Source organism: Rhincodon typus, chromosome 13, assembly GCF_021869965.1.
Source record: "Rhincodon typus isolate 14 chromosome 13, sRhiTyp1.1, whole genome shotgun sequence".
In the NCBI taxonomy this organism is placed as follows: domain Eukaryota; kingdom Metazoa; phylum Chordata; class Chondrichthyes; order Orectolobiformes; family Rhincodontidae; genus Rhincodon; species Rhincodon typus.
This window is the reverse complement of record NC_063344.1, coordinates 37,609,723-37,636,944: the sequence shown is the minus strand read 5'-3', so window position 1 is coordinate 37,636,944 and position 27,222 is coordinate 37,609,723. Positions and strand designations below refer to the sequence as shown.

At 38.5% G+C, this 27,222-nt stretch overlaps 1 protein-coding gene across 1 annotated transcript in view; it reads right to left on the bottom strand.

Annotated features, from left to right (window-relative positions):
- pex5la (peroxisomal biogenesis factor 5-like a) overlaps positions 1–27,222 on the bottom strand; it is a 75,852-nt gene that overhangs the window by 22,010 nt on the left and 26,620 nt on the right. Inside the window, exons 2-6 of the mRNA XM_020512743.2 lie at positions 18,552–18,663; positions 15,616–15,825; positions 10,277–10,400; positions 7,151–7,250; positions 3,541–3,636 (exon numbers count right to left, since the gene is read on the bottom strand). Coding sequence (XP_020368332.2) covers positions 3,541–3,636; positions 7,151–7,250; positions 10,277–10,400; positions 15,616–15,825; positions 18,552–18,663 — 642 coding nt within the window. The remainder of the gene's footprint in view (positions 1–3,540; positions 3,637–7,150; positions 7,251–10,276; positions 10,401–15,615; positions 15,826–18,551; positions 18,664–27,222) is intronic.

Below are 27,222 nucleotides of genomic sequence, written 5' to 3'. Positions count from 1 at the left end.
GGCAAATGCTCAGTACTATTTGCCCAAAATATGTGCTGTCCATGAGCATGGATGATATAAATGGTGGTAATTGTCTTGCTTAATAGTCTTTATGTAGGTTATCACTCCTGACAAGGCAAGTAATATTTAAAGGATCTAATTTTAGAGGCATTGCATTGTGTTTCCTGAGTAGTTCTGGAATGTCATTAGTAATAATATGAAAGTTGCAGTCACCATAGAAATTGAACATAGAACATAGAACAGTACAGGCCCTTCGGCCCACGATGTTGTGCCGACCTATTATCCTACTAAGATCAATCTACCCTGCATACCTTACATTTTACTATCCTCAGTGTGCCTATACTATCCTCCATGTGTCTAATATATTTGACATTATATCACAGTATTTATGGAAATGTATCCTAGGTTCTGATTTTAATGATTCTTTAAATGATCTCTCTATGCTTTGATATTCTGCATCAAGACTAGTTGGAATCATCATGGAATATGGGAGATAAGACTTTTGAACATTTATCATCCACACACGACAATATCAGGGAAATATATGCACTGCTTTAAGCAGAATTTAAAATGGCATGAAAAACTGTGCAAATTATTGACGTTTCAATTTAAAAGATCAAGAATTCTTCTCAATTCATCCCCGTTGAGTATAAAAGAAACAATGCTACATTGCTTAGGATCTTTTCAATCTATACTGATTCAAACATTTATTGAGAAACAAAGGAGAAGGCCCATATTGCAGGTCATTGATGAAATTGCAACAAATATGAAAGTTAATATATCTGTAAATCTGAATACGATATAGCTTCATATTTTATTCACAAGGAGATTGTGTAACTATTTTTGTTCATGATGCAGGCAATGCAGGCTAGGTTAGCATCCCTAAAAACCATTAAGAAAATTATAGTGAGCTGCCTTCCTGAACTCTGTAGTCCTTGAAGTGTATGGGCACACAGAGTACTGTTAGGCAGGGACTACTGGGACTTTTCTACCCCAGCAATAGTAAAGAAATGGCAAAATAGTTCCAAGTCAGAATGGTGAGTGGCTTGCAAGAGAACTTGCAGGCCCTGGTTTTCCTATGCATCTCCTATCCTTGTCCTTCTAGATGGCAGTGGTAGAGGGTTTAGAAGATGCTTGCAAAGAAGCCTTTATGAATTGCTGCAGTGTAACTTGTAGATAGCATACGTTGCTGCTATAGAGGAGGAAGTCAAAAGAATGAAGAAGGAAATAAATGTTGAAGATGGGGGATAGGGTGCCACTCAAACATATTGTCTTGTTGGATGGTATGGAGCTTCTTGAGTGTTGTTGGACTTGCATCCATTCAGGAGAGTGGAGATTTTTCCATCACAACCTGAATTATTTCGGAGATGGTGCACAGCCCCTGAGAGAACCAGGTGAAGAGTTAATTGTCTGCATGGTGTCTATTCTTTCAAGAGTCTTCTTGAATGTTAGGCAAAGATGAGTATATCATTCAGATATATGAAGAGAGGCTGGAAATTAAAGTCACCAAGAGCTTTGTTCATCACATGAAGGAGGAGGGACATTACAAAGCTTAAATGGCATTCCTCTGTATTTGTAAACCTGCCCGGTGCCTGTCAGGAATGCTGGCCTTTCAATGTCTTGTCTACCGATGGCTAACTGGTTACAACTGTGGGCAAAATTAAGACTGCAAGAATATTTTGCACCTTTGAAAACATGCAATGCATCCTCAATCCTATGCAGAGGGTAAGCCTCCTGTGAAAATTCACATTGTGTGCCCGATAATCCACACAGATCCTAATTTTTCTGATTTCCTTCCTCACAAGGACAAGGGCGGTGGCATACATATGATGATTTGAGGTGTCACCTCACTCCAAAGACTTCTGTGGATAGTCCCAGATTTCTTACCAGTGTTGGGGTGGGATCAGGTGGTAATGCATCATTGCTGGATGGCTATCTTTACTCAAAATCCTGTGACTCAACAGGTCACAATAGTCAATATCATCATCATCTTCACTGAAAGTTGTCCTATATTTGCTGAGAGTAGAAACAAGCTACTTCATCTGGATCTCCTCAACTTACCAATGTCAATCTTTAAAACAAAATAAGAGATGTCTCCTCTAGTTGGTCCACTGCCCACGACACTTAGAGGTGGCTGGCATGTTCGATCAATATCAATGTTGGAACAGGCACATAAAAGAACAGTCCAGTTCCCTGCTTTTTGAACAGTTCTAGGGTCCCATACAGGTTAATAGACCTTGAGCATGCCATGTGCTACTCATAAGATTCACAACACATGTTGTCTAAGGACACCTAGATATCTCTTCACACTTGTGACTCCAACACCAGAGGTATTCTCAACTTCCTTACCTTCAATGAAGTATTGATTGGGTCAGTCAGGGACTCCCAGAAATTCTTTACAAAGAAAAGAGTGATTGAAGACAGATAGGGAGAGCACCAGAAATGTAACATGAGATTCAAGCACATAAACAGTCCAAACTCATGAAGGCAGGGAATCTTTACTCCACTGGCATCAGATCTTTATAACATGCAGGGAAATTAAGTTTAAACTTGAAAAACAGGGTATTCATATGGAATTATGCCTGTAGTTCACATCTGGTTGAGGAAATGCATGTATCTCCCTCTCCCCTTTCCTCAAAAGAGGGTCTGCTCGACCAATTGAGCCACCTGTTTATTGCCCTCCCTCAACATTGCCACTTGCTGTTGGAGGCCCCATTACATGATGATATCGAGGAGATAATTGATGAAGCAGATGAGGATAGTTGGGCTTAGGACACTCCCCTAAGGATCTCCTGCAGTGATGACCTGGGAGTGAGATGACTGACTTCCAACAATCACAGCCATCTTTCTTTGTGCAAGATATGATTCAAACAGTGGAGAATTTTCTCCCTGATACCCATTGACTCCAATTTTGTTTGGGCTCCTTGATTCCATGATTGGTCAAGTGCTGCTCTGATGTCAACAGCAGTCACTCTCACCTCACCTCTGGAGTTCAACTCTTCTGCAGTTAATAGAATGAAAAAGGGGGAAGTAAAGAATGAGTGAAATAAGGGCATCAAGCATTTTTGAGTTCTAGGAAAAACTGCATTAAGGTAGAAGACTGTGATGAATCGTAATGTGAGAAGGAGGAAAAATATGTAGGATAGTGTGGTGCTGGAGGAACACAGCAGGCTAGGCAGCATCAGAGGAGCAGGAAAGTTGAGGTCTCAGGTCAGGACCAGCCGAAATGTCAACTTTCCTACTCCTCTGATGCTGCCCGGCCTGCTGTATTCCTCCAGCTCCACACTGTGATATCTCTGACTCCAGCATCGGCATTACTTACTATCTCTAAGATAAGTAGGATGCCATTTTTGGCACTTCAAAGCAAGAGTAGAAGTGTTGAATGTTGAAGCAGAATTGTTAAAGTGTCAACTACAAACTGATAGCACATAATTTGCAGTTTTGAAATACATTAAGTAGAATCCAAAAGAAATTATGATGTCTTTAACGTGCAAGTGCAAAACATAATCTCAGGCAAAATGTGTGGAAAAATTCAGAGACCTCAACTGCTGCCTTTGCTCTTTCAAATTCTTCCTCTGTTGAGTGGTTCCGGGTCAGTAACATACTTCCCCAGCGTTGTTCCTTGGTCATCCGAGTCTGTAAAGGGACAGTGAAACATAATTTCTATTATGAAGAAGATAGCTCAACTATAAAAGACTTATGGGAAATCTTAATTGTTTTTAAATTTCTTCTAATTAAATGATCTGTTTTGTCAGTAAAAAATACAATACAGAACTACAAAGTTTTCTACTATGGAAGAAAGTATTCAACACACTTTCTTAATAGTGTTAAACTGGCTAGAGATGAAGTTTAAAGAAATCTGGAAACAGTAACAAACTGATTATGCACAGTCATTGCAGACTAGACAACAAAGCAAATAGCACGCTATAAACCGTCAGATCAGTGAAGTATAAAATAGATTTTCGTCTTCACTATACCTAGAGGCTGCCAAGTTCTCAAGCACGGCAAAGAGGTAAAGGAAGCAAAGGCCAATTAAGTACAACTTCAGTCCTGCCATATAGCCCAGGATTCATGATGGTTCACTAAATCAGCAGTGTTCAGCCTGCATTTGGTACAGGCTCAAACTTAGAGGGGAGAAAAAAATCTTCAATGTCTGCAAGGGATGCAGAAGAGATCCTGCTGCCGAACAATGGAGGTTTGAATAGATACACCAATTTATGACCATCACAATTTCAGAGATGTGCTGCAACCCAGCAGCAGCAAAAACATCCCAATTTCAGGAAGTGGGAGGGTAACTGCAGGTCCCTTAAGCCTGCAGCTTCATAGCCATTCTGTTCCCTTGTTCCCAGCAATGTCAGGCAACAGCCCTGTGCCAAGAAGGGAATTTGGGCAAGGTGTAGTTATACTAATGCCTTGTACAATTGCAGCAAAACATCCCCGCTCCTGTACTCAAATCCTCTCATTGTGAAGACTAACATACCATTTGCCATTTTCACTGCCTGCTGCATACTTTCAGTGACTGGTGTATAAGGACACTGAAGTCTCATTGCACCTCCTTCTTTCCCAATCTATCCCCATTCAGAGAATCATTTTCCTGCCCGTTTTTGCTACCAAAATGGATAAGCTTGCATTTATCCACATTATACTGCATCTGCCATGTATTTGCCCACTTGCTTGTTGAAATCACAATGAAGCTTCCTGCATCCTCCTCACAGCTCACGCTTCCACCCAGCTTTGTTTCATCTGCAAACTTGTAGATTTGACACATTGTTTTCTTTTCTTAATCATTAACATTTCATTAATAATATCTTCTCCATAAATTTTCTCAAAAACCTTCTCTAATATTAAAAAGCCAAAAGGATACCTGACCCACTGTAGGGGTATCTGAACCCCTGTAAAGGGTACCTGACTTCTCCCTAGCATACCTGAGTCCCTCTAAATGTTCTCAAGACCATACCCATTAGGGTACATTACCTCTCTAAAGTTCAGACCTGCTCTTAGCAGGTGTAACATGCACACTTCAGGTCCAATCAACAGGGATGTCAACATCCTATTTCACTAAAGGCACCTTGTTGTGTATAGAGCTACCTGTTGCCTCTGTAAAATGTGTGCAAGTTGTCCACATGTAAAGTTGCTCTGTTTAATGTTATTTCACTTTAATCTCAGGAATTTATTATAAGTGGACATCTCATCTAGGACATGAGTTACGTTATAATGTTCTTCAAGGTAGTACCTTACAGTCCCTGAGGCAATTGCAACTATTTTGGCACAACCCCTCGCTTTCTGATTTGCAGCCTGTCCTGGTGCCGGTCTGCTGCTGGAGATCTGCAGTAGGAACCACTGAGCTCATAAGGATCACCCGTCAAAACTGCTATCTGCCTGACAACATTTTCTTGAGAAGCCAATATTGCCCCAGAACCTCCACAGATACAACACAGCTTCCATCCCAAGTGGCAATGTGCCAGTCAATGCAGAGTTTGGCAGCTTCCCTTCTGCCCTGTCAGCAGGGATAAGCTTGGCAGCCACTCCAGGAATGCAGGATGCTTGTAGGACTGAACTCAACATGTACCCTGCCAGCTGCAACCCTTCCGCAAGGCACCAGCAGTACTTAGCAGGACTGAGCTTGGCTGGATCTGGTGTCTGAGGTAATGGGTGAAACAGAAGGGCCCCTGCAGCCATGAGGAGGAGTGGCACAAGATGGCTCTGGAGGTGGTGCCAACACGGGGCACCAAAGAACCCCAAACAGCACCACCAGGAAGTGGTTACAATGCAGCCAGGAACAAGCAATGGTCCCAGCCCGATGAACAAAGGGTCACTGATCCTGACCTCAGTCAGTGGCTCCCTCTCTCTCCAGAGTCAGAAGGACTTCTACAGAAGCTACTGTAATTAATTTGTTACATTTTTCTTTTGTACAGATATTCTAAGGTTGTTCAATTTATCATGCAAAAATTTAGTTATTTAAGGAACTATATTTCAACTTAGAGATACAGGTGTAGTGTTTTGTAGTGCAAGATAAGGGCCTTTGGAACCTAAAGCCAATTGGACATTAATTCCTATTCACTTAAAGTCGCAATTTTCAGGAATGTGGCCCAAACATTAATTGAGGACCCTTCTATGTAAAAACCTGGCCTGACTCCAACCCAGTGGCCCACAGGTTCACTAGCATCTGTGTCGAATATGTTTTGATTGTATCAGCCATTCAAAGTGCTGTGTGTGTTATGTTTGACCACACTTTATTAACATGAGGTAATTATAAGTTAATCCTGAATATTTGACTTTTATGTTGTATCTACATTGTTTACGATTTAGAAACATTTTCTTCATTGTTCAGTAAACAATAATTATTAAATAGTTATACGTTTACTCACAAGTTTGTATAAATTTTTTTGGCATTTCACTGCAACCATGGAATCCTGCAACATATTTTCTTGCCCTTGGTTAATCCACACATTTGTTTCCTTATAAGATTATTGTACGAAAAAAAAATCCAGCATGTTCAGAATTCCGATAACTTCGATCATAACAATTATGAATCAGGTATGGAAGGAAAGAGTTGTTGAATAAGTCCAAATACATCAATGGATTTTGGACTGCAGTACTTGAAATACTACTACATTCTTAGATTCTCACAGATCACTGAAGTAACATTTTGAGCTTGGAATTGCATCCACAATGTGCAATGGTAAGACTTGAAATTGGGCATTTCATGGAGTGTTCCACTGATTTCACTCCACTTAAGAGACTATGCCATAATATTTGTACGTTAAAAGTAAGACATAGAATATCAAAGTATATTTTCAAAATTCAGCCTTCTGTGCTAAACCCTGCATCAATTTTCTGGCTAGCTATTGCTTCCTATTGGGTTTGAAAAGGAGATGAATAGGATGGTTAAAATCTCTTAGATCTCATGCTGCATACAGTTGATTGGTTTAAGGCTTGCCTTGATCCTCACTTACACATTTTCCACCTGGAGTTAAAACCCATCCTTTTAATGTCAAAGATGTAAATGTCATAAACATCATATTCTTTCAGAAGTATCAAAAGTCCTTAAAGGATCATTGTCCCATTATTTTTTTACAGGGCCAAATATTTTAGCGTCGTAACATGTTTTAGTAATTCGCTTCCCTTAAATCACAGTAATATATTCTACCTGTGCTGTTTGCATTTGGTCCAAATCTGTCGAAGTTGAATGTAGTTCCAATGAATTTTTACCAGATGCAAGTTCAGATGGGATTCTATTTTCTGTAGACCTGAATAGAAGAATATTATTTTAAATCCAAAATAGCACATCCAGTCCTTATTGTGCAATGAAAGTGCAACCATAATTGGTTCAGTATTTTCATCAGACAGATGCTATTAGATCAGCTAAAATCTAATAGAAAAGGGGATCACAGACAATTGTGGAAGTAATGAGAAATGCTCTTTCAGTTCTGTGAAGAGTCAGAGAACTGTCTGAAGGATAATCAAGAATTGGTTACATGGCAGTCAGGCAAGAATTGACTAAAAGATAGATTTAGATCAATTTGTAATCTAATTATCAGTGGGGACTTGCAGAGATTGGAGTTGGGTCTATTATACTTTCCTATTTTTAATAATAACCTTGACGTACATGGTGTGGGCATGATCTGCAAGTTTGCAGATGATACTAAGATTTGTGTGAATTTATTTTCCTCACTTGCAGGATGATTTTTCCATCTCCAATTGCTCTTGAGTCACCTTTCTGAACCACCACAAACAATGTGGTGAAAGTGCACTAAGAGCTGTTTGGGTGGGAAATTCTCGGAGTTTAATGAAGGAATAGATTTCAAAGTCAGGATGTGGTGTGACTGAAAGGCAAGTTTGGAGGTGATGGTGTTCCCATGCACTTGCCACTCTTGTTTTGGAGGGATTAGGTCTAAAATCCTTGACAATTAGTTGTGGTGCATTCTGAAGTGTTATTCACTGGAGCTATGGTACACCAGTGGTGAATGGAGCGACCTGCGCTCACGCAGAAAAATTAAAATAATTGTACTACATTCCTGACTTTTGCCTAATAGGAAGGCTTTGGGGAGTCTGTACATGAGCTATTCACTGGGGGAAAGATAACTTCTAATCTGCTCTAGCAGTCGTATTATTTATGGTTAGTTAGGTCTCTGGTTAATGGTGGCTCCCAGATATTGATGGAGTGTGATTTCATGGAAATGACTCACTGGATGTCAAGGAATTAAACTCTCTCTTTTTGGAGATAGACATTGCTTGTCAGCCACCCCTAAGGTCATGCCCCCACTTTAACCCACATCCCACGCTTCTTCAACCTGGATCTACACATCTTCACCGAACCTCCTGGTTCAGGACTGAACTGGATTTTTTGAGGTAGTATGGCTGCTTATAGTTCTAGCAAGGGTCACTACTCCCAACTGGTGCTATTGGGCTTAAAGAGCTACTGGCCATTGATTAGTTGGCATCTCTATAAGGCTCTCCACAGAAAAAGGGCAAACGCCTCATCTTTTAAGTTAATAATGCTGCTCCCAGAATTAAATTGCTGTGAGGCAGACATAAGTATCATGGGCCCATGACATTTTAGCAAGGAAGGCAGTAAACATAGTGCACTGAAACATCCAGGCTATGACTTCTGGGAGAATTGCACTATATTATGCATGTGAACAAGGCAGATACTCAATATTCATACAGCATTAGGGAAAATCATTCAAGTTGAAGGAAGAAAAAGATCTAGATTTTCTAGCAATTGGTACATAAGCAGTGCTGTGAAGCAATAGCTACAGAAAACAAGGTTGACAGGTTGTTCCAATTTAATTTTAGGGAGGCTGAAGGGTTACAGTTTTAATTTGTGCAAGGCCAGATCGAGGTTAGATGTCAGGAGGTGAGTTTTTGGCCATAGGATATTGTGGAACAGATAGTTTCCTGTAATGGTTGCTGGTTCAGTTAGAAAATGGAAGGCTGGAACTCTGTCCCACAAACAGTTATGGGATACTGAGCTGACTGTAATGTTAAAGACCAAGTTTAACAGATTTTGGTTGGGTAAAGATATCAAGGGGTATAAAATTATGGCTTGTAAATGAAGTAGAGAATTGCAAAGATTCACAAGCTTTAAGTGAAGAAATATCACCTCATTTAATCCTAAATTATTGACCCCTTCTCCTGATAATGCCACCTTTTCCTAGATTCTCCAGTTTGGGAAAATGCTCTTTCACTGCCCCCTGTGTCAAACCCTTTCATAATCTTGCATGTTTCAATGAAATCACCTCTCACTTTTCTAAATTCGGGGCAATATAGACCCCATTTCACAATCTCATTGAGTGGTGAAATTGGCTACTCCTTGATATGCTTAGGAACATTTGATAGCAAGTTAATCAAATCATATGACAAGGGGTGTTTCATATATCAATTGAATTTTAATAATACTGTAATTATGCTTTTCAAATACCCAATTCAACAAAAGGGAAGGTGTATACTACATTGGGATGGGTCTTGTTCCTTAGATCACTAAAGGTGTTTTACTGTGTTATTCACAAAAAGGACAACACAATGGTTCAAAGAATTCTGCCACTCAGTTTTTAAGATGCAGTTGGAACTCTGGGAGTTATTTCTCCTACTAATTAATTCTCAATTGTTTCAAGAAATTGCTGAACAGAACTGCAAATGGTTTAGAAGCTTTTATTCTATAACACTTCGCATAGGTTATGGAAGATTGGACATTGTACCTTCTTCAACATGCCACTTCTGTAAATTGTTTCCCTTGCAAATACTTTTAACTCAATAATTTTATATTATATGTAATTGTGACATATTATTTCTTGCCTTCAAAAGGTGCTTGAAGCATGTGGTCAGTAAGTCATGGATTTCATTATATCAGTTCAGGTATTGATTCTATGTCTTATTTCGTAAATCGTAAAGAATAACAATGCAGTTTTCCAGTCATAAAAGGCATGGTCTGCTGTGTCCCCATGAAATCAGAAACATTTGAACTTTTCTGCACAATTTAGCTTGGTTTTTGAATGTATACAATTAATAATCACAAATTAATAAAGAAAGCTTATTTTATTAGATAGTGGAGTATTACTGAAATACTATCTTGCATAAAATTTTAAATTTTTTTTAGGACTTGTTACAAGGAAAGCAATGGGAATATTGTTCATGAAGTTGAACATGGAAGGCTGTTACTAGCAATGAAAGAGAAAAATGAAGGACCATGAAGCGTGGAGAAATCAGCAGAATACCAGCCCCTGTGCAGATCACCATGACAACTCTGATTAACATACAAGTTGATCTTTTTTACCATAAGAACTCCTGTGAAGTAGTCCTGTTGGAACGTCTCCTTTCTGGTACCCATTGATCCTCAGGGGTTTTAGCACTCTGTAGATTTACTTCTTCCCATTTCTCTAAATGTGGAGGCATACTGACTGAAAGTAGAGAAGAAAATTTGTTATTTATGAGAAGAAAATTAAATATTTAGTTCTATTGTGCTGCTGATCAAAGTATAAATTCGGCAGGCACCAGGTAAAACTCAGATCTTTCTTGAACCTTATGTAAGGAGTTGGAACTTTTATTAATTTTGAATAAAATGACTTCCCTACTAATTAAATATAAGACAAAAGATTATTTTCCATTATAATTTATTGATGGTCAGCTGAACAACGTTGTTGATGTAAGAAGTTGTAGGCATCCACTGGTCTTCTGAAATTTTTATATTTTACTTTAAATTTGTGTCGAACAACCCAAGAACTTCCTTCCTGTCATTTCATTAGACATTTTTGTTAATAATTATTGCATTTCATTTATATGTTCCTTGATAGGAAACCATTTAAAATTTAAAATGACAAACCATTTACAACATCGTAATAGTAGAAGAGCTAAACAAAAGATTGGTACAAATTAGGCCATCCAATTTGTAGCTTGAAACTAACAATCAGCTTTAGTTGTCTTCATCAGAGGTATCACCTAGTTCTTACTTAGTCACACAAAGCACAATGGTCCAGGAAGGATGAATGAATGGTAAAAAATCAGTGTTTTCAAGAGACCTTCATGTGCTCCAGCTGTCTTAAAATGCTTCACAACCAAATGTGGGTGTACCTACAGAACATGGCCTGTAGTAGTAATGGAAGGTAACTCATCGCTACCTTCTCCAGGGCAACTAGCATCAGATAGTAAATGCTGGCCAGCCAGCGACATCCATATCCCACGTGCAAATAAAAGAAATTACCTCTGATGTGTGGTTGCTTTGTTTTATATGCAAACACAGCTGATAAGTAAGGCAACATGAAATTATATAAAATATTAGTTTACTTATTCTGGTCATGGTGGGGAGGGAGGAGACATTGTCAGGGTACTGAGAAAACTCTCTCTTTGTAAAGTGATGCTGTGGGTTAAATCAAAACAGGTCTTGATCCGATAATCTGGACATGTTGCACTGAATGGCAGCATTTATCTTGGAAAGACTTTGTAGTCAGAATTATGTAAACACTTAACAATGCAGCAGTCCCTAGTGCTGCACTGAAGTATCAATCAATGTTCATACTTAAGAGTCTCTCAAGAGTGCTACAACTGAGCTTATCTGATACTCAATCAGTAATTACTATCTCTGGGAAAGGAGAATGAAGAACCAACATCCAATTATACCTTTTCCATAAAAGCACATTTCTTGACATGCAGCACTAATATTAGGTGCAAAAATCAGCTTCATAGACTACTCTATCCTTAATACAACATAGAAGATGAATTGGAAAATGGGGAACCTAAAAAGGGAAAAGAAATGTGGTGAAACGTGCATAAAATGTAAAAAGGCAAGCATCCGTAATACTGTGTATTATTATAACAATAAGTAACAGACAAAAAAATCCCTATAAGGACTTTAATGAAGAAAGATATAATGGCTCACTTTTGACAAAGTCTTTGGTCATACTCACTGCTTTTGCCACCAACACCTGTTCTAATGCTTAAAGAACAGGTGCAACTAAAATGGCAATGCTCTGCAAAGTATTTTCTATGATGTAAGAACAATATAGTAACATTTACATAGTTGTAACACACAATGCAAATTATTGTTGAAAGAAAGTGGTAGAAGTAGCAATATTAACAGTAAGTTGCATTCAATTCTTCAGATCAAGTCAAAAATTAGAATCAAATCAAAGCAGTAAGAACAGGTAATGCTACAAAATCTAACTTAATCACCTACCTGACCTACAGTTTCTTAATAAAAACCTGAACAGAACATGTTTTCACTGGAAAAGACAATGAGGTAAAAAGAAATCACCACTTTCATACTGAACTAAGACTTCTTAATGATTATGTTGAAAAAGTGTCTTAGTATCTTCTGTGGTTGATGTATGCTTCACTGAAGCTGTAATTGAGGCCAAATGCACAGGAAGGTGGAATGTTTGTTTGAGAAAATAAAATCAGAAATAAACAACAGGTATTTAAAGGAACCACCTAAACTGAAGTAGAAATTGGCTCTTAGTACATCTACTTTCAAATTGGAAAGCAGGACAAAAAAAAACTACTTTGGGGCATTGTACTTGCCTAAACAGGGCCACTTCATGGTTTTCACACATTTTAGTGGATGTATATATGCTAATTAGGGTATTTACATCTGTTAAAAGTGCTCTCTAATTTGTTTATGTTGTGCTTAGCAGATGCCAATCTGAATTCTTCGGTTGGCAACTATTTTCCTGACTCCACAGTGGTGCTAAACAACTTCGCCCCTTTGTTCACCTTCTGTAATATACAGGGTGTAAATGCAGGGTGGCACGGTGACTCAGTGGTTAGCAGTGCTGTCTCACAGCACCAGGGATCTAGCTTTGATTCCAACCTTGGGCGACTGTCTGTGTGGAGTTTGCACAGTCTCTCTGTGTCTGCATGGGTTTCCTTCGAGTGCTCCAGTTTCCTCCCACAGTCGAAAGATATGTAGATTAGGTGATGCTAAATTACCCAGAGTGTCCAGGGATGTGTAAAATGCAGGGTTTCATAGAGTAGGGGTTTGGGATGCTCTTTGGACAGTTGGTGTGAACTCAATGAGCCCATTGGCCTGCTTCCATACTGTAGGGATTCTATGATTTTATAAACAGAGACAGACAGGCTCCAACAGCTAGTACATAAATGTTCCCAAGACCTAGGCCTCACAGTTCGGGATACAGTTTCAAATTAAGAGGTCTTCCATTTAAGACAAAGAGTAGAAGGAATTTCTCCTCTGAGAAGTTCATCGATCTTTGAGACAGGAAGTTCTGGGGAATAATGGAGACTATGATGTTTATAGATTCAAGACTGGGTTAAACATATTTTTGATCTAAAAGGGTGTCAAAAGTTATGTACGAGTGAGGAGGAAGTGGGGAATTAGTTGTTCAGGGATCATAGAGGAAAGTGGAATTAAAGTCACAATCAGATCAGGCATGATCTTAAAGAACAGGTCCAAAGAGTCATATGACCTCCTGCTTCTATTTCTTATTTTTCTCATTTGCCTCTCTTTGGCTCCACCAAAAATGGTGTTGAGGTCTTCTGGCATCATCAATATCATTTTAATCAGCTAAACAGATACTGTTCAGCCCATCTACTCTGAGGAGCTAATCATTATGACATTGGCCACGGGACACTAAGCTCTACTCCATTTCAGGTTGCACATCCTTCTTTCCTTTTAATGGGGTCTTGAAAATTCATTAAAAAAAATTAGTGACTCAACAACGGGAAAAACTTGAAGTAAAAGCCTATCAGAAATAGTTCTTTCTTCATAAAATTAGGCCCTTGGTTTTTTAACATTTAGGGACATGCCCAAAGAAAAACACTTGGACTGCAAGTCAATGTTGTTTGAGCCTGTCTAATTACTAGATTATAAGCTGGATAATATATCACACACTGGAGTGAATTTTAAGGTCTCCAATCAATGAGTTTGAAGGGCATGTAGAATGCAGCAAGTGGCCTACCTGATGTTTACCCACCTGCCCCAGACTACCTAAGCACGTGTATTTTGCATCTGATCTTGACTTTTTTTTCACACATCTAATATTGCATAATGGGTTTTCTATTGACTTCAAGAAATACTAAGTTCTCTGGCTTTCTTCTCATTCTCGTTTATGTTACTTGAATTACCATATGAACACATACCAATGGCGGCTTCACTGGAGATCGTTCACATATTTCATTTCAGTGTGAGGTTACTGAGGTCTCTGCACATTTTTTTTAATAAATAAAGCTCGAAATGTTGATAAAGTGGTGAGTGAAATTAATTATATCTATGGATGAGGAAACATTAACAATCCATCACAGCTGCTTCGACATAGAGTGCATTTCCTATCAGAATGCATGCAGCAGGGGAATCCATGTCAGCCTTGGTAAATTGACAATGATTCATGATGAAAGAGAGTGGCAGACTGTTATTTTTGAGTAATATAAGGCATTACATATTGTAACCGAAGTTTTCTTTTCCTTCTGTGCTGACACCCATAATGTTGGTGGGAAAAATTAATTCAGAATATCAACGAGGATAAACAGATATCAACTTTGGACATAAAGAAACGAGGTGATTAAATTTCTAGGAAAAGCAACGGGATAGCCAGTGGCATACCAGAATAATTGCTGGAATTTTTCATGGAGACAGTGACCCTAAACTCCTGGCTGAAAAAAGTCACGAACAAGTCTGCCTCTGCAGTCATGATCAGCTTTTGTAATTGTCAGGTTTCTGCTCCCATGTGAGAGTTTGCTTCATCTGCCATGGCTGCCCATCGATCAGAGAGATGGCAGGGCTCGGCCGGTCAGAGAGGCGGCAGGTCTCCGCCGGTCAGAGAGGCGGCAGGGCTTGGCCGGTCAGAGAAGTGGCAGGGCTTGGCCAGTCAGAGAGGCGGCAGGGCTCGGCAGATCAGAGAGACGGCAGGTCTCTAGTGCCAGTGATCCCACTCTGAACACCCAACCTGGGAATAAAGGTCAGGGCCTTTGTGTATTTCCAGCATTTTATGATTTATTGCAGTCTTCCAGAATCCATGGTATTTTAAATTTTCACTCTCAATTTCCATTGTTTGTTCTAACATCTATTTGTTCTAGTAAAAATAGATATGCAAGTTAAATGTAATTGCCCTATTGCATCAAAAAGTTATAGTGTTGGTAGGGAATTTAACCAAGGATGTGTAAAATACAGAACATTAGCTACTGCACTACACTAGCTGGAAAATATGAAATGTGTATCTATCATAAATTGATAGCTGATTATAAGTTCTCATGAACGCAAAATATCTCAGTCCTAATTATTCTATAGACAAATATGATGTGCAATTTTTCTTTACATATAAATATTAATCTTGTTGATGTAATGTTATGAAGAATAAAGCTTGCGTAGGGGAAAAAAAATTCCTATACTAAAAACCTGCAGATGATGGAAATCTGAAACAAATTCAGAAAGTGTTGGAAACCTCAACAGATTAGACAGAATCTGCAAAGAGGAACGACAAGTTATCAAATAAGCCACTGCTAAAATTAAATGTAGGATGATAGGTTTTGTATTACTTCTTTCATATCTAGTGAAAACAGAAATTTGTATAAAATGTCAATATATAGACAAACGGCAGGAAAATTGTGAAAATTATATTAATGCCTACAGACTAAAATTAAATACTTCAGGATTCATTCAATTCATACCAGCATCCAGGGATGGTCTATGTGAGGCTTTGACATTCTGAATATTTTGTTCAACTTCAACTTTGATTAGCTCAGTGTCATCTTGCTCTTTTCTAAAGGAAGCAGGTTTAGCTGCTTCATTTCTTGATGCAACATCAGATTTCTTTGTCTTATTACTGCTCGTCATAGCTGGCTCCGTAAGGTCCAAGAGATCCAAAGCTGGTGACAAAACTACAATATTAAATGGTGTTATTAGAAGTAAATGAACAGCAAAGTAACCTTAGTAAACTTTATTTACATTGGTCTTTTTTGTAAATGGCCTGATGATAGCATTTACTTTCCCTGTAGACATCTTTACCTGCCAGTAAGACGTATTGTAACTTCATGCACATTTTATATGCAATTATTATTTGAAACAATGGAAAACTGTCTACAGTCTGACATTTGGGTATAATTAGTGAACAGGACTCCTCAACAGCAGGATGAAGTAGAGACAATGTCAGTTATCTGCAGTTGCTACATAAAAAATGGGGATGAATTACTGGTGTTTTAATATTCTGCATATAGGTAGGTCACCTCTAACTAAATTCAATCTAAATACTAATTGTGATTCTGTGATAGCACACTCCTAATGAGGAAGCTATGCTCAGAAGGACTGTGGGACAGAGAAAAGATTCTAACCTTGCAGTCCTAATTCTTCAACCTGTTTCCTGTAATTACAGATTTCCAGATCATCAAATTGCTTCTCGTCAGAAAACAAAAGAACTTTTACAAACAAATAAAAGTGTTAAATGAACGTTGTTCTTCTGATTGGTTACGGGAGCGCATACTTCAAATATAATGTCATGCTTACTAATCTCTGTAGTCTTAACTACAATGATACTGCACTTATCTTAATTGCAACATGTACCTATTGCAAATCCATAGTACAGTAATAATGCTTATTGAAATATTCTGAGCTGCAAGTCATCTAATTCTTTACCTTTTCCCTCAGTCCTGTCAGTTACCTTGAGGGAAAAGGTTAAAAATTGTATTTCTCGTTTTCGAAGATTAGGGTTGCAATTTGCTATTAGGCAGTCCCATTGAGGCAGGCATGTGGTTCAGAAATGTGCTGCACCCTCATTCAAATGATCATAGCATTCGGCTAAGGTGTGACACATGCTGCTGACTAGCTGAACGGTCAACAAGAGGCCTAGCAATATACATAGCTAGCACACGTTCCAACTATCAGCACCTCTTTAAGGCAAGCTTCCTCTGTTGAAGGGGAACTATGTTCAGCATAGAAGATACTGCTGACTGCCTTTAGTGAAAGTAGTTTCAAGGAAAAGAAGCTCAAATGGCGCAACAAGGTAAGTGAGGCCGATCTTATCAACTGCTACCAGGTGGACCGAACTGGAAGCAAAGCCAAATGGCAATGGCTGGAATCAACTGCTTTCAAATCTTGAACTCAGTTATCAATTGAGAGAAGGCAAAGTTGGATTGGCCATATTCTGAGGCATGAGAATTTGCTGAAAGAGGTGTGAAAGAGGTGACTTGGGATTTACACAAGAGGAAAGAGAGAACGATAGCATTAGATAAGTTGAAATTGAAAATGGGAGAATCTATGAGTAGCTAAAGAGGAAAGTGTAAGACCATGAAGTGTGGCACTAAACTAACTCTATAGCAGAGGTTACTGAGCTTTCTTTTGTGTTTGTTTTGCCAGACATCTAGCACATGTAAACAATTAATAATTTGCTGATTAAATTTAAGAGTTGTTGAAACTAAATGATTCAACCTTAAGTATTTTATTCATGAAGTGAATGTGACTGCTCCATATCCAGTTTAAAGAAAACTGTCGAGAACTAACACATCTGCGAGAAACTAACTAGATATTGATCTTTGTTTTTAAATTGAATGTCCTATTAATATCACTTCTTCAATGTTTTTGACAATCTTGAATAGATTAAATATCTTACAGTCAACTTTAGTTGTAAATGTTATATGGACCATATGTAAGAAAGTGTTGATTTATATTTTTACATTATGTATTATGTAGTAGTTTTGAGTATATTATTTATGCATTTTATATTTTTAGAGCTAATGGAAAGAAAAATGGGACATGATGTATTTTGACCAGCTAATCCCCAACTGCTTGTTTTGGACTTTCATCCAAGCTCAATTTCACATTAGGTTGTTTCTGTGGCTGCAGGCTTTAGAACATGGATAGAAGATTAGTTTCAAGAGATCTAAAGCAGAAGTAAAACTATTATACAGGAGGCTGAGAGGCTGAAAACCTCTTATATATTACTAACTATGAGAGATTATGCAAGAGAATAGAAGACACTTTTTTTCTTACTTAAGAGGGGGATGAGGATGTGGAATGCACTAACAGAATTAATGATTGAAAAGGAGACCATACTAACATTTAAGAATAGTTTAGGAGTGACTGAAAGAAAAGGGAATGAAAGGAGCAGAGGGAGAGTGTGGGTGCAGGAGATTGAGATTGCTTTATATGTGTGAGATAAACACCAACACAAGTCAGTTAGTCTGAATGCCTTATTCTGCTGAACAGTGATATCAGACTGAAATGTTAACTGTATCTCTCGCAACAGATGTTGCCAGACCTGCTGAGTTTTTTCCACCATTTTCTGTTTTTATATTCACCCGAATGTCCTGTTAACAATTTTTATATTATTTATTTTTAAATACTCTATTCTATTGTCAAATTATATTATAAAGATACAAATTTTCAATAATTGAGGACTACTGGTATAAAAATCACAATGATATTAATATAACATTACAGAGATTTCTTAATTTCATAACATTTAATTCCAATTTCCGTAAATAACATCTAATGTTATTGCATATAAATCCTAAATAAATCAGAATTACCCTGGACTGTAAGTGAGAAAAATCCTTTTAAATAATTATCAAGATTCGTTTCTTTTCTTTGATATACTCAGGCTAATGTTCACCTGCTGTGTTTGATGTTGGTGTACGTGAAACTCTGTCGGCTTTTGCTTCAAGTAGAAAATCATCAATCGAGGGGCTCAGGAGGGGTCGACTCTCCTGTTGTTCATTCACCAGCTAAAATTAGAAATAAAAGAAGTCATAAGAGGAGGATGAAAGGGAGTCCTCAAATTATATTTAAAAATTTTGCAATGAAAATGTAAGTCAATATTAAAGACAGCCAATTTGTACAGAAGCCCTGGTTGTGTGACCTTTCGAAATGTCTAGCTTCAAACCAGCTAGGTTAAATATTTAATCAATGTGGTTCAATATAACTTTAAAATCTGCTACATGTTTTTTGGTTCAAGCCATTTTCTAGTTTTGTAAACAAAGGACATTTTTCTGATAACTTGTGTTAAACGTAATCTGTAGCCAGTATTATAAAAACAAATATAACTGAAGCCTCATTTAAACAAGAAGTAATGAACCTTCAGTCAAAGTGAATGATTGAACTAGAGGAGGAAGAAATCTATCTAAAATTGATACGGCCACTGGTGAATTGGAGTATGCATGTAAGTTTTGCAGGTTCGAAGTCATGCTGGTTGATTTGTTACATTGGCTGACACAGCAGAGAGACATATCTAGGCTGGCACATTGGAAATACTTTCAAATATCGGAATAGGAATTGCATAGAACAAGAGTGGAAACTATTAATGAAGAACAAAGTTGATTTTGTTTTTAGCAGTTTAATTTGTCCCCTGTGTCATCGCATGGAGATAAAAATACACAATTTAATATTATCAACTAACAGATTGTCTTAATTATCTGTAATTTGATTGCTCTCTATATCAAGTTATTTTCTTCTTTAGTCTCTACTATTTAACTTGAAACTCAAAAATACTTTTAAGCACATTTAACATTCTCATAATTAGCTTGGGAAAATTCACATTTATCTTTGCCTGTAATAAATGTGTTTTTAAATGATGCAACCATCCTTCAACCTGAAAAGGACACCTCCTGATTGAAATTTCCATTTCCTGCTTCAGCCTTTTATTAACCTATGCTGTGGCTAAATTATTTTTTTTTAAGTGGGGAAGGAACAAGCAGCTTAGGCTAAGGCAAAGATACTGCCAGAACTCAAATTAAGAGTAGTAGAAGTAAAGGGATTCAAATTGGGAGGAAAAACCACATAAGTGAAAGGATTGAGCGGGGCCTGTATCTTTTGAATCAACCTGTTGAGATGCTATTAAAAAGCTTAGAAGCAGGTGGAACATTAACCACGGTCTCCCGGTCCAAGAGAAGAGATGGTACCACTGTGCCACAAGGGGTCCTGTTAATCAATTGATTGAGCAAATTGCAAAATGTGTGTCTGAGAATGCCGAGTGCTGAAAGGGATGCTGTCAATTGATGCCATGTTGTATTTCTGGGAGTTGTGGTCTGGTTGCTTGTTTACACTGTATTGGTGTCACTATGCTCTGGTTCTTGGGAATTGCAGTCCGATGTTTTGTTTCAGAATGCTCAGCCTTAAAGGCAAATGGCTGGTGAAGGGTGTGCTAATGTTTATGGTGTTTAAAGCCAAAATTGATTCTACTTTCACCACATCTTTGTGTGTAAGGATTTCAGCATTGTAAGCATTCGCTGCACTAAAAGGTTTTTCCTTACGATGTCATTTGTTTTGCCAATTACTTTAAATCCATCTCCACTGGTTCTCAATATTTCTGTCAATTGGGACATTTTCTCTTTATCCACACTTTTGGATCTGTCATGATTATGAACTCCTCCACCAATCTGCTCTCAACCTGTTCTCTGAGAGGCAGAAGCCTCTTCTTCAATTTTTAACTCACTTATAGCTCCTCTGAAATTTCGCTTGTTCTTTGCCATGTAACAGTGGTTTTGAGACCTGGTTGAACATTTATATCAAAACCCATTTGCACACTGGTTTTTGAACAGGATGCACATGACCCCTTGCTATGACCATCTGAGAAGGGTAAATTGGTACCCCTCTGTTCAACCTCCTCATTGGAAGTTTAAGCTCTTTTTGCATGATTTATAGATCTCTTCAATTAAAAATGTATTTAACTATTTTTGCTATCAGCAACAAGGAGCTAATCAAAGAGCTTTTCTTGATTGTTATTTATTAATTGTTAAATCTGAGAAAGATAATAAAACATGCACATCATACGTTCTACATGCAATCATGGATCCACATACTCACACATATATATACAAAGTTCAAGGGAAATAATGTCCCATGTAAAGGAAGAAAGAAGAATATAGAATTTAAAGTCTTTCACTTGTCTTTGAGGTGTATGTTTTAATCTGAGGCTAATGTTGCTAGCTAGTTTAGTGAAAAAAATAAGTTTTAGCAAATCTTGTAGTTATTCAAGTTCTCGGTTCCTTGATGAAGTTACACGATAGTTGTTTTTGTGAGAACTGGGTGCCAACTTCTTCAGACAGACAAATTGGAGATTGCAACTTCTCTTCAATCACCTCCTCAAAGAGTTCACAGAATCTCCCTTGAAATTCTGGTTTCAGTATATATTTCCACCAGGATCTTGGGATGGATTTATCCGTGATAGCCATTGTTAAAATATCTGGTACTTTGACTTGGTTGACCATTCTGAGGAAGGGTCACTGGACCTGAAACATTAACTCTGCTTTCTCTCCACAGATGATGCTTGACCTGCTGGCTTTTCCAGCAATTTCTGTTTTTGTTGCATTTGTTAATGTCTTCTTGATACGGTGGTGTTTTGATGTGTGGAAACTTGCCTTAATGGGAACAATCCATCTTTATAAAAAGTTTAATGGTCCATTCTCAGAATTCACTTGTTATCTATTGATATTAATGAGATTTTGGGGTTGGGGACTGCGTGGAAGGCAGAGTTTGAATCTCCTCTTTGCATATCTTTCAGACTGAAGTCTTTGCTCTAGCAATAACTGTAGTTGAGAAGTTTTGTCACCATGCAGACACATTTGAAGGTCTCACTGTGAGATATATATTCCAGAGGATGGATTTTAATGGACAGGTAACTACTCCTTGGCTATCCTTTTCAGGATACTGCAGTCAGTCCCAACCACTTCATGCAACATACCTGAGAGTTTGGCTACTTTCCGGTGACTTTGCAGGCCATTTTAAAATGTCCCAGTTAATTTTTAATTCATTCTCTTTTCTCGCAATTCTAAGGTCCAGGATTTTTAATTTTGTTACTGAAACATCAAAGATTAATTGCCCATATTTTATCATGATATCCTTTAAGGACTACAGATTAGGTCATGCCTAGCATATAGCATGCACCATCCATCCATGTGGCATTGAAAATGGGTATCCATAATGTGCAGATTTAGTTTACTCAGATTAAGTTGTTATTATCTGAAATGCAATACTTGAAAGGATAGTGGAAGTGGATTTTATGAAAAGCGGATCAGATACTAGTAAGGGGAAAAGATATGGGGGCTATGGGGAAAGAACAGGGGAATGGGACAAACTGGATAGCTCTGTCTTAGATCATCTCCTGTGCTGTATAATTCCATGATACTTCACTGGGACATGCATCAGGGGATTTAATTGGAAACTCTATGCTAAAGAATTAAAATATTTAATCAATAAAAAGAATAAATAACAAATGAAACTAACTAGATGATGTGTTAGTGGATTATCATTTTGCCTTTTATAAAACTGTCTGTAATTGTCCCAAAAATAGCTACATTTTACTGGCTAATGCTGAGTTGAAAAGTTAACATTGTAGCTTGCTGCTCTTCGATGTCTTTGATAAAGGGCGGAATTTTCCTGACAGACTCAGAGATTTTAGAAAGGTGAGCTGGGGAACTTAATAGGGCGGAAGGTCAAAGATTAATTTCTAGTGGGTTAAGTTTTTGCCGCTAAATTGTCAGGATCTTTTAGCTGGATGAGCATTGTCAATCTCTCTGTTTTGTGTTAATTAGAATATAATGAATACTCATTAACACCTCTACCCACTGGAATTATAATAACGGGTGCAATCCTGTTAACCAAAACAAGAAACACCCAATGTACATATGAGATGTGCACCTAGCTGAGTAAACTTCTTTCTTCAAGTTTCTTTAGAATCAAGGTGTCCATTTGCGTAAATGCTTTCAGTGTTAAGGTTGAAACCTCTCCAAGGTGATAAGCTCATGAGAAGTTTCAGTCATATGCAATCTGGCTTGATGTATTTAAATGCTTAAATTGTTATGGGTGAAGCACAACCAGGTCAACAGGCCTGCCCAAGCAAGGCAGCCATACTGGCTAATGCCAGCATGTCTAATCGGGGCAAGCACGTGAGCCTGAAGTCAAAAGGTGGCCCAATGCAGGAAAAGCATCTTTTGCAGTTGTGGATTTTTTTTTGAATGTCAACCTGTTCAGAGATGTTATTACACTCCTCTGAAGCAGGTGGAACTTGAAACAAGGTGTCCTGGCTCAGAGACTGGGACACAACCACTGCACCACCAGTCCCTGTCTTTGTGTACTCTTCCCATGCAAGTCTTTGGTGAAAAGCTAGCAGATGTGTGGGTTCTCCCAGTTGAGATGAAAGGACAGTGACCAGATGGTGCTTTAGCTGCTGAGTGTTTTGGCTCCTTTTATATTTTAAAGATGAATTCTCGCAGATATGCGATAGACAGTAGCACTGTGGTGATAATCGTGCTATATTGGAAGTTGCAGTGAAATGACAGACACTGATTGCACAGGTCACATCTAATAGAGATGCCTGGCACCCAACCTCCTGTATGATAGTTCTCCATGGTATGGCAACGTTAAAACTTTTCACTGTATATTTTTGTAAAAATACATGTGATAATAAGTTGCTATTCTATTCTTTGTAGTGGTACATACAATGCAATGCAGATATACACTCAGGAGTATGAAGCATCGAGTAGATTGCAGTATGTAACCTGGCAGAATGCAACAGATCAATCATCCTCTTAGGGCACTGGAGCCAGATTCTTTCCAGGAGCAGGGAATGGGAGGTGATAGTAGTTTGCATGTGAGTTGTTCACGGAGATAGTGATACATTTAAAAGAGCAGCTGCTTTTATTCAGAAGTAATTCCTGTTACCCAGGTTTCTGCAACATGACTAGTAGGCTTTACAAATTTGAGAAAAAAAAACTAATCTTCCTGGGGTTCTTTTAAAAGGTTATGTCACCTTCTGGAGACATTAGGTAGCCTTATGGGACTGTTAAAACATGAATTTATGTGAGAGTTGGAGAAGGTTCTTGGAATTATCAAGCTGTCAATTTATTCAAATTGCTCACTCTTTAAATATTGAAAACAAAACAGCTTCCCAAGTTGGAAAAAAATTGCTTGTACTTTCAATGGTTATTTGTTGACATAACCTTCAGTGCTATCATTACAGCATTAGTATTGTTTGACTGATTAAACAACCTATCATTATCTCAGTGAGGTCCTGTAAGATCACAGTTTTCATTAACTGGCCCAGGTCATTATAAAATGAGGGTCCATGAATAAAATGTTTATGTTGATACAGAATTAAATTCTTGAAGTTTTTAAACAACGAGAGTGCCTTTTAAGATCGCAAAGGCCGCCATTTCATCTCAGAATGGCTCCTGACAACTACCCATGGTGAGTTTATATGGATGGTGTAAGGGCAAAAGAATGATGACAGTAAGGGCATAGATTGGCCTAAATTGATTATTAAGTGGGCAGAGGGTGCTGTGAAAGGTGGAAAGAGGAAATAGGATGGTATGGAGGGTGTAGTTACTATGTGGGTGGAGGGGGCATTAGGTGGCATAACTTGGCATGGATGGGGTATTAGGAGTTTGTGGGAGGTAAGGTCATGAAGGATGAAAGCAAAGGGACTTTAGTGTTAATTCTGACAGTGCTGAAGTCCCAGAGCACCAAGGCTGGCATTTTAAATAGCCTGCTTTGAGAACAACAACTCCTGTTGCCGCCTGTCACTGTTTCTGGGGGTGATGCACTCAAGTCCAGATAACAGCAACTTACTCCCCAAGCCTGGAGCAAAAAGTGCAGCCATTTAAGGCCATTTCTCGAGTCAGGTTTGTGGAGTTGGGAAATTTCCCAACACTGTGCACAAGAGTTGGGAGTGAAAATTCAGGCCAAAGTTGCACAAGAGATTTTGGATACTCAATGAGGAAACAGTCACGGGTGCGACTCACTAATGCTTAAGATGTTACAACTTTTAGCAGTGTTTCATTTAATCACATGTACATTCTGCTATTCTATTAGCAGGAATTCTGCAGCAAATCTAGTTGATATAGTGTTAGTAGAGTTCAGAAAGCTTTATTTGTATATACTTTTTATACTTGACCTGCAGGTGGCAGTAGGTATCAAAAGTAATCATTCCCTGATGCAAATATCTTTCACTTTGATGAGTATGAAAATATCCCTGCAACAGAATAGCCTTCTTCTCCTGGTATTGCTAAGAACAAAGTCTTGAAAACTGATACAAAAAGTTTTTTTAAAAAAAAAGTCACATCAAAAAGTTTTTTATTCCAAGAAACCTGGGTAACAGTCATAATGCAGGATACCACAAAAGGTGAAATGAAGGTTCAAAAAAAGAGCTTTTAGGTAGCATCTGGTAAGGCCATGTCCAAATCATTTCATATTCAACTGAATATTTTTAAGCTGTACTGCTGTTGTGGACCCAGCAGCAAAAGCGGATGCGAGTTCGGGTTCCTGGCGGCTTCTATCGAGGTGGTCCTAGTGCCAGCTCAACACCTTGTTCAGGCTTCAGGTGAGGAAGGAGGTTCCGGGAGACTGCAGCAGCGGAGTTGATCTTGCCGTTCCTTGTGGCTGCTTCAGCAGCAGCTGAAGATGAGACCTTTCAGCATCCTTGGCAGGGCGAGTGTGATCATGTACAGCAACAGGAGTCGGCTCTTTGGGGAGAGCAAGGGCAGCACGGAGGGAGCAAATCTTCAGGGAGCTTGTGATGGCAGTGATTGTGCGTCCAACAGCAAGTGATGGCCCCAGAGAGGGGCATCTTTGACATTAGTGGGCCCAGCACAGGACTCAAGGCATTAGCCTTCAATGGCAGGGCATCGTCTGCAGTCGGCGGAGAAGGCAGCTTCGACGATCGGTAGTGGTCAGCTGCAGCAACGCAGTAGGCATGAATTGATACTCTGGGTGGATCAATAGGAGCGGTGGTTGCTTTGGTGGTAGCATGGTAGGCCTGGTGTGGGGAACTCCTGGAAAGGATTGTGCAGAGAAAGCAGGAAGAGATTGAGCTCCTATTGAAAGTGCAGTCCCAGTGTGGATAAGCACTTTCAAAAGACTGTAATGTTTGACTTTTAGCTTTATTTCTTTATTTTTCTACTTTAATACTAACAATTACTGTAATGTTTAACTTTTAATTTGTTCTTTCTTTCTACCTTGTTCTTATGATTTTGTACGTAGGTATTTGTATCTGAGATGTCGCTTTGTGTGGCGATATTGTACACTTTTCACTGTATTCCTGTACTTTTGCACTTGAGTACATGTGACAATAAAAATCTAAATCTAAGAAAAATGGTGTTCACTTTGCACGTAGTACCTTGTGATTGTTGGCTTGCTTGCCGAATTGGCTGGTTATCACAGTTGTTCTACTCTGCTTGGAATTTATATGATCAGGTCTGTTGAGTTGGGCTGTATCATTTCCGGTTCTGTTCTGCAAGGGTTTGTATATAGGGTCTAATTCCAGATGTTTGTTGATTGCATTACAGGTTGAAAAGCCAGTCCCCTAGGTCTCAAACCGTAACGCAATCAACAAACATCTGGAATTAGACCCCATATACAAACCCGTGCAGAAAAGAACCGGAAATTACACAACCCAACTCAACAGACCAAATCATATAAATTCCAAGCAGAGTTGAACAACACTGCTTCATTGGAGGCCGAACTGATGATGTTACCTAGCATGGTGACGAAACGTCTGTACAATAACCAGCCAGCTCAGCAAGCAAGCCAACAACCTCATCCACAACCTGAGCTGCAAATCTTTGTGAGAACCTTAAACATAGTAACTTGTATTAATGGTAAATCCAGTTCAATCCTGTTGTTAATCACTATCTGTATGTAGTTTTGGGCTTAAAAAATATCTTCAAACCAGACCATTAAGGGCTGATTGTAATAGTTAATTGGATATGACAATGAGCAATTGAAGGGGAAAAGTACATGTAAAACAGACCTGTTTTCACTGAGGGGAATCTGTCTGACCTTGATGGACAGTTGAGGAACTTTAGTTATGCTGTCTACATGGGACTTTTTTTCCACCTATTTTTCCGGGCTGGAAAATTACTGAAGTTATTGTGAAATGGGGATTCAGCATGTAACCTTAGATTCAGAAAAAATAGAAACTTTGCTCCACTCATTGGACTTTTCACCATTGGGTTGGGGTTTGTGAGACAGCGCCATGGGATCTGAGATACAGCTCTACGTACCACTGTCACTAAAGTCCCCAATGGATTGAAGTGTGAGTGTGAATGAGAATGTCTCTATATATTAAGTAGACTAAGCTAATAAATTTGCTTCATATTAAAGTCTACATGTCTTCTTGTACTAATTTTGATCTTATGTTAAAGAGCCTGTTGGGTACTTTCAGCCTAACAATACATTGTCTTTGCAAACTTTTCATTCAAGAGTATTAATGCTACCATTTCCACTGTAACATCCAAAGCAGTTTTTAAAGCATGCAGTGAACTGAAGAAGAGCTAAGATAACAAGGTGTA